This window comes from Uloborus diversus, chromosome 8, assembly GCF_026930045.1.
Source record: "Uloborus diversus isolate 005 chromosome 8, Udiv.v.3.1, whole genome shotgun sequence".
In the NCBI taxonomy this organism is placed as follows: Eukaryota; Metazoa; Arthropoda; class Arachnida; order Araneae; family Uloboridae; genus Uloborus; species Uloborus diversus.
In genome coordinates, this window is record NC_072738.1 from 33,864,054 (window position 1) to 33,872,599 (window position 8,546).

The 8,546-nt window shown below is 36.0% G+C and overlaps 1 protein-coding gene across 1 annotated transcript in view; it reads left to right on the forward strand.

Moving 5' to 3' along the window:
* Positions 1-7,857, forward strand: part of LOC129228011 (uncharacterized) — an 85,272-nt gene extending 77,415 nt beyond the window's left edge. The window contains exon 14 of the mRNA XM_054862639.1: positions 5,204-7,857. Coding sequence (XP_054718614.1) covers positions 5,204-5,392 — 189 coding nt within the window. The 3' untranslated portion in view covers positions 5,393-7,857. The remainder of the gene's footprint in view (positions 1-5,203) is intronic.
* The last annotated feature ends 689 nt before the right edge of the window (positions 7,858-8,546 follow it).

Below are 8,546 nucleotides of genomic sequence, written 5' to 3' on the forward strand. Positions count from 1 at the left end.
GAAAATCAGGATCTGGGAGCTTTGATGGAGGTTTTGTTTTTTGAATTGAATTTTAAAAATCACTTATTCATTTTTTGGACAGGATTTTTGTTTATTTGTTTTAAAGTACATACAGCTTAAAATCTCTGAGTACCACTAAAAGTTTTCCGGCCGTCCGACATACCGGACCGGTAGCGAATCGCTGCCGAAGTACCCATCCGTCAGTCTCTGGTTATGCAGTGGCGCCATCTGTTAGACAGTTTGTACTCAACAGTATTAAAGATGGTCACTGAATGAAAACACATTTCGAAAACGAATAAATGATATACAATTTTAAATTTTCTCACATCGGTAAGTAAGCCTGTAGCTCACCACTAGGTTGTAGCTCAATATGCCTTCTCTTTTTTTCCCCAAGAAAAGAAGATTAAAAAAAAAAATCATCTCACACCACTTCAATCATATCTAAGATATAAAATCGAGCAAAACTGCAGCTGCAAAAAAAGAGAGAGAGAAAAAAGAAAAAAACAATTTTCAGGCATAGGAAAAGTAATCAGCTGAAACTGCATTATGAAAATTTTGCAATTATTGTATTTTTTTGAACACGATTTCCGAGTTTATTATCAGAGGGCAAAGGAAAAGAAGAAAGAAAAGTTGCATTTCAATTTAAATTTGCGTAATAAATCGATTTTCATAGATTTGTAAGTAAGCAAATACGTTAATGAGTGCTACTCTTCACATGAAGCTCATACATTTTAGTAAATACGTTCCTTTTGTATTCTTGGTAATTTTGGAAGTCTTGGCCCGAGGTTTTGAAAATTAATTGGCATACTCAGAGTTCGCGTTCAAAATGGGGTTTGGACTGCAAAATTTAATACCTCATGGCTTCAAATCCCTCGTGAAAATGTCGTAGGTATAATTTCAATGGAAGTCCACAATAAGTTAAATAAATGAGTGCAAATGAATGATCCACACACACACAAAAAAAAAGTCACATTTCATTGTAAAATAACATAATAATTCCAATTCTCTTTGAACGTTCTTTGAACAACGAAATGAATCGTTGCCCTGTCCAAAATTAAGAACACAGAGTTTTATCATTTTGTTTCGTCATACGTGTTAGATGCTGATGAAGTCTCAATGCAAACCAAATTTTGCAACCCTTCAATTTGTTGCATGATAAAAATACAAGTATTATTTTTTCGTTAAAAAAATATTATTAAATACATTTCGCGCTTTATTGTTTTCCTTTTTCTCTTCTGTATATTTGTTTTGGGAATTCTCAGAATGGGATGTACTGTTTGTCCAATTCCTGAAATGTGTAAAAAAGTTTGGCAACACGCTGTGTCATAATCGCAGCAACTGTCGGTCATAAAATAAGCCTGGGCAAATCATGAAGCAAGGCGGCGGGGGGGGGGGGGGACTTCTCACAGGACAGCGCAGGTAGAATTGGAAAAAATCAGGAGGTTATGTGCGGGCGGCAGGGTGAGGGGGGGGGGGGGGCGAAACTTTGTTTGAAAGCCTCGGAGTTAAGTCATCTTCTACACATTTGGGGCCGCTGATATCTCTTTCTGTGATCTATGCTGTCACTATATCTGCGTGTAAAAAGCAGGACAGAAAATTTGGACTAATTTTGAAGCTTCAGGTCAGTCATAGGCGCGGCTGGTGTACAAACAAAGTGGGGGGTCCAAAAAGTGTGGGGGTCAGGGGGCATGGCCTCTGAAGCTGATTTTTTTTTTTTTTTTTTTGTAAAATTTGGCTGCATTACTGCTGACTTTTAATATGACTGATTAATTAACTTCTAAAAATGTGGAATACAATATCAAAAATTGGGAAGGATGACCACCCACTTTAAAGTTCTATTCCTTTGCAATAACACGAGAAAAAAATCATTCATTTGGAAATTTTAGTTTTTATGTTAGTAAAATAAATCAATCCACCCTATCAAAAATCATTTTTTAATCAATCATTAATTTTTAACTCTGAAAAGGGGGCAAGGCCCCTTTACTTTTAAAAGTGAGGGAGCCGTTGCCCCCTGTACGAACCGCCTATGCTGAAGATGTCCCTACTAGCAAAATTTCTTGCATCAACCTTGACAGATCTTGATATTATACTGACGGCGTCAATATTGACGTGTTTCATACTGCATAAAGCTTGCATAAAGATTAAAAAGCAATATTACAATAACAACACGTATGCAACATTGCATTCATCTTAAAATATCAATATTGATATTACCTTACAATAACAACATTGCATACATGTTGACGCCGTCAAGATGGTATTGATTTCATGCTGTCGCCGTCAAGGTAATTAGTACACAATAGAACAGGTGGACCTTCGTTGATACTTGCGCATGCGCACAGTTCTTTCTACCCAGCGTCCCTCACTTTGCTGGCACATCTTTCTCCTTCGACCTCCGATTCAGTCGGTTAGGAGTTGCACGTGGCGTTGCATTTCTTTAGGCTTCGTTAAGTTGGTTGCTTAGTTATTAGTGTGGAATCGTATTGTTTTAGGAATAACTTTTGAATGCGAGTACTAAACAAGTCATATCGCAAACGATGTGCGATCAATGTTAAAAATGGCCGAAAATAACTTTTTTCGTCCCTAGACTTTGAAACAAAGGACATGAAGCCCAGAATTTCGTATTATCACTTCAATCTCATGAGTAAGATTAATTTTATTCAATGGTTATTTATGTTATTCTTTAAGATAAATTCATGTGTTTTGTCAATGGGATATTTTCAATGCTGACATCCATTTGGAAATGTACTTTATTGTATTTATTTAACTTATTTATTATTTTGCTTTCTTTACTCCTAAATGCGTTATAAAAACTTCCGCAATGATTCCTAACTAGGCATTTTATGTCTTCATAATACAATTAGAAGCATGAATTTAAAAAATTAGTCAAGTATGCAAAACGAAGAAACTTTCATTTTTTACATTGAATTGCGAGTACTATTAATACCTTTATATGAATTTCCAATCAGATGTTTTAAGAAAATATTCTTAGGCTAGAAAACTATCTTGAAGAATAACAGAAATAATTAAAGAATGAAATTTAATTCTCGAGTTTAAAGTGAAAATAACACAAATAAATAAATAGATAAAACACCTTGCAAACGTGCTGATTTCATACTGTCATGTCAATGTATCCTGACATTTTCCTGTCATATCAATACGTATGCAATATTACAAAAGCAAGATCATCTTGCCTAGACCTTGATTTCATGCTGTCATGACAACATCTTGATATTATCCTGTCATATCAATACGTATGCAAGATTACAAAAGCAAGATCATCTTGCCTAGACCTTGATTTCATGCTGTCATGACAACATCTTGATATTATCCTGTCATATCAATACGTATGCAATATTACAAAAGCAGCCTACCTTGATATTTTCCTGATATTATGCTGCATACACCTTGTCAGTCAGTATTGTGGCAGCCTGCTGACAGCATAAATGGAGTAACATAACAACATTGAGGCAGCATTAATGCAATATGATTTTTCTTGCATGTCAACCTTTATGCAATACTGAGGCAAGATATTTTGCTTACTGGGGTTAAGTCTTCGTGCTTTACCAATCAATCTCGAGACTCTTTGAGTTGAGGTGGTGGTCTTGTGACTTATTTGTTGAACATTGACTCCTTTCAATAGATGTGTCTACGTTATAGACGAGGGCAGACTGGCCCGCCGGACCATCGACCCGCGAGCCGATGCGCCCTCTCACCTGTGAGTCCTCGAACGCCCTCTTCGCACCACCTTTTTTTTTCTTTTGCTCTGTCAAACCTGTAGACTTCCTTTTTTTTCGCGATCTTAAACCTGTGTGCCTTTGTTTTTTCGTACGTCCTCGAACCTGCGCGTCTTCGTTTTTTATTGCGCCCCCAAATCTGTGTGCCCTCGCCGTTTTTTTTTTTTGCATCCTTGAACTTGTGCACCTTCGTTTTTTTCCTTTGCGCCCTCAAACCGCAACGCCCTTTTTTTTGTTCCCTTAAACCTGTGCGCATTCTGTTTTTTTTTAATGCCCCTCCCCTCTTGAACGTTTTTCTTTTTCGTTTTATTTTATTTGTTCCTTTGAACGTTGTACTTTCGGTTTTTTTATTCATTTATTTTTTTATTAATTTTTCGTACCCTCAAACTTGTGCAATGTGCATCTTCGTTTCATCGCGCCATCCTTGTGCCACTTTTTTTTTTTTTTTTTTTTTGCGCCCTCGAACCTGTGTGCTGTTTTTTTCGCTTTTTGCGCCCTCAAACCTGAGCTCCTCTGGTTTTTCCTTGTACCCTCGAACCTGTGCGCTTTCGTTTTGTTTTGATTTCATTTTATTTTACTTAATTTGCGTCCTTGAAAGTGTGCGCTTTCACTTTCCTTTCTTTCTTTCTCTCTCTCTTTTTTTTTTCACCCAGAAACCTGTGCACCTTTGTTTTTATTTATTTATTTTTTTGGCACCTTTTGGGAGTCAAGGTTGATGCCCTCTTGGGGGACCCAGTCCGCCCCTGATTATAGACCCAAAAGAGCGAGACACCAAGAGGGCAGAGTCGATGACACACAAATAAGCAAGACTTTAAGAGTCTTGTGCTAAACACATTCCTCGCACTAAGAGCTGACGGAATAAACGATAAGCGCTCCGACAGCTTTTTTCTGCCACAACTGATTGATCAGAATTGGTACTTGACAAACTGAGAGGAAATAAAGGTAGCTCTATTTCTACTTACGGCTTGTTCGTAAATGAAGTGGCATATTTTTGCAACATATTTGACCGCCTGTCTCCCTTTGACATAAAGTGCCACACTTCATCTTATACTCGCCCCTTTCCTCTTATCACCTGTCAGCTAAAAAAATTGTTATCAAAAAAAGTTTCTGATTAAAGAAAAATGTTAGGTGTCACTCTATTTCCCCCCTCTTTTTCTTGTCACAAATTGTCATACTTGATCTTTTACTCCTTCCCCTTCTCTTGTCACATGTCACATAAACATATTGTGAAAAAAAGTTTTTAATTGAACAAACACGTGATATGTCACTCTTGTTGCTACCTCTTCCCTCCCTCTTGTCATGAACTGGCCCGATTTCACGAATCCCCCCTTCAAGTGTGACATCATTTGTAGAGGATCCCTTAAAGATCTGTTGAAGTGATCATGGAGGGAGAGTAGGTGAAATGAAATGATGAAAAGAAAATTAAATTCAGTTTTAAAACTTGTTCTCTTTTTGTTTCATTCCAGGGTGACGGCGGAGGACCTCTCGTTTGCTATCGTAAAGACAAGAGCTATGCATTAGCTGGCATTGTGTCCTGGGGTATTGACTGCGGACAACCTGGTGTGCCTGGAGTGTACGTAAAAATTCAGAAATACCTTGACTGGATCAGTAAAACCACCGGTGTTCCCCTTGACGACTACTGGCCCAAGTACTGATCTGTAGATTTCTGTTAAAGCGAATTCTGCTTATTTATGTTATGAATTTTGTATTTGTATGAGAATTTGGAGTAAAGCCCACAAGCCTTGCTAAGAGTATTTTCTAAATGGTTTCGGCGACAAAGAAATTGATCAAATTTAAGAATGAGATGTGTTATTAATAGGTATTCGGATTGGGTACCAATCTGGACATCGGAGCGCCAGAGTTATTAAGCGAAAGTATACGATGTTTTTTTTTTTGCTTACTTTTATTATTTTCTAAAGCGTCCATTATACCCAAAACTCTTCGTGTTTCGATTAATTTTATTATCACAGCAAAAAATAAATAAAATTTTCAGTGATCAATGCAAAATAATTCCGCCTTCATCAGTAATACAAGGTTTTTTTTTTCTTCTTTTCTTTTCTTTTTTTTTTTTTTATTGTTATAGCAATGCAGGTAATTGTTGCTTACATATTTTTTTTTTATTTTGCTCTACTTTTCTTTAAAATATTTATATTTTGTAAATTTGTCTCTTTAAGACCTATGTAGCTTAAAGCCTTCGCGTGATGCACGAAAATTGAGATCATTTTTAGTCTCAAAGTTGATCAAAAACGAATGAGTTCTAAAACAACAAAATCGCTGTTCTCCAGGAGTATTGATAAATTAAGTGAAGCACAGAGATGTTAATTCTGCCTGATGTTTGCCCTTTTCTGAAAAAATTTCAGATGATTGATTCCCAATGTCATGAGCTGATGAGGGAAAGAAAATTTTAACGCAGTGAAACCCCGATTCAACGTCCCTCGATTTTACGTTTCCCCCCATTAAAACTTTTTTTCATCAGATCCCTGTTTTCTCGTAGACTAATGATGTTAATTTAACCCAGATTGTAAGTTTGTTATTAATGGAATTTCCTGTATACCCCCGATAAGTAAAACAAAAAAGTTCTTAAATAAGCATTTTTTTCCTTTTGTGCTTGTTTTTAAAGCTAATCCATGTTGTTGAAAGTTTCCGATTTCCGATTCCGAGTCACAACTGACGCAACTGTATTTATGTCGAGGACTGCATACTAAGTGCCTTGCCTCCATTATTTTTTATACCGATAGATGGCAGCACCATCACCGGATCGAACAGTTAATGAGAATTTAGAACTAGTCCAGGAACTAATAGCTACCTGGTGCTAGCACCCCAGAGGTATCGTTTCACTTGGAGGACATTGAGACCACGAGCATATTTAACGTCGCCCAGTCCCCTTTAATGACGACGGTGGATCTTCGACCATCGAGGTTCGAACTAAGGACCCTCCGGCCCCGAGTCCGACACTCTATCGATCAGGCTACCACGGCCCCTTGTTGAAAGTTAATCTATAAAAACATAAAACTGCATCCCGCTGACTGCTCTCTTTTAAAACTGATTTCTTCTTTCTACTTTTTTTTTTGAGGACACATTTTTGACCTAAACATTTTAAAACCTTTTGCTTTGTTCAGAAATGGTATAAAATTGCAAAAAGGCTTTCGTTACTCAGTCGCCGTCTGATGTTAGCAAGGGTTCGGATCAAATTAACAAAGTTAAAACATAGATGTTATACCTTTTGAAAGAGTCATCTTTATTGACATTACTTTTCTCCTATTGGCTTTTTGCTTTCAGTGTATATCCCGTAGTTTAAGTATTCCCGTACTTTACGTTTTTTACTCCAGTCTCTTGTAACGTAAAATCCGGGTTTCGCTGTATCTATTATTGTGATGTTAATTCCAAACTTTTTTTTTTGGTATTTTAGTGAATATAAGCCTGTAAATATTTTTCCTTATTCAAAAGTAGGTTTAATGTTCATGAATTGTTGTTGTTGTTGTTGTATTGTGCCATTTAGGCTAGCAATATGGGATGCGCTGCTTCACTTTTCCAACTGTACCGTAATTTGGTATGAAGTCCGACTTCCATAGTACATAAATGCCATAAAGACCCGTTTATAGGGTAGGCAACCATTCTCAGCATAACAACACATTCAAATAGAGAAAGCACATGGACAAGAGAGAGAAAGTACATCATGCCAAAACCGGGATTCAAACCCGGGACCTCCCCATCAGAGTTAGACTTTTCTGACCACTAGACAGGGCGGGTGACCAATGTTCATGAATACATGATGAAATTTTGTTCTTCATCATTATTTAACTTACTTCACAAAATCATTTTTATGCAAATGTATACTCGCATATATCACATTATCTTGTTTTGAAATAATTACTCAAAAAGTTACTTTTTTCGTATTAGTCTTTATTTTAACTAAGCGTTTTATTAGTATTTATTTAAATTCAGCTTTTTGGGTGACTACGTCATACTGACAAGTAATAGTGAAAAATGTAGAATGTATATTCAAAGCATAACACAATGTAAATACATTTTTGAAATAAATTTTTCTGTCATGACTTACGAATTTTTGTTTCAAATTCTTGTGAATTGTAATTTTAACCCTAAAACAGTTTTCTGTAAAAATAGCAAATATTTGTGCATTTGCTTCACTCAACAAAATACGTTATTAAATGATTTATTGGAAGAACTTGTGGATTAAGTTCATTTGAAGCAAAAATCAGTACTTGTATTAACCCAAATGTTTTTTGAATCTTAACAGTAGAATTACTTTTTTTTCCACAAATTTGTACAGTTTATATGTAAACACAAATACTACAATGCTAAGCGCAAAAGTCGTATCTGAGTTTGAAATGAAAAATTGCCGTTTAAATTTTGTGACTCCATGTACTTGATTCAGATAAAACTTTTTCAAAAAATTTAAAATAAATATTTCCCATTCACAAATGACCATAAAACATTGCATTTTGGTGAAATATGTGACAAAGAACCGCCTGGTGACTGTAACTCAGTTTTGAAAATAAGTTCTGATGCGATTTTGTGCTCAGCACGGCAGAACACCCAAGTTTAAATAAAGTTTATACAGGGTGATCCAAAAATGACTGATATATTTGAAAAATCAATAAAACTAAACGGGTAGCGATAGAAATATACCGTTTGTTACATTATGCTTGGTACAACAGTTAATTTTCAGACAAAGTTTCAAAAAAAGTTACAATGTTCCTCAGCAGATGGCGCTGCAAGTATTTTAAAAGGTATAAAAGAAAGCAAAGTCTGTAAGATCGCCAAAATGACCGGTACATTTGAAAAATC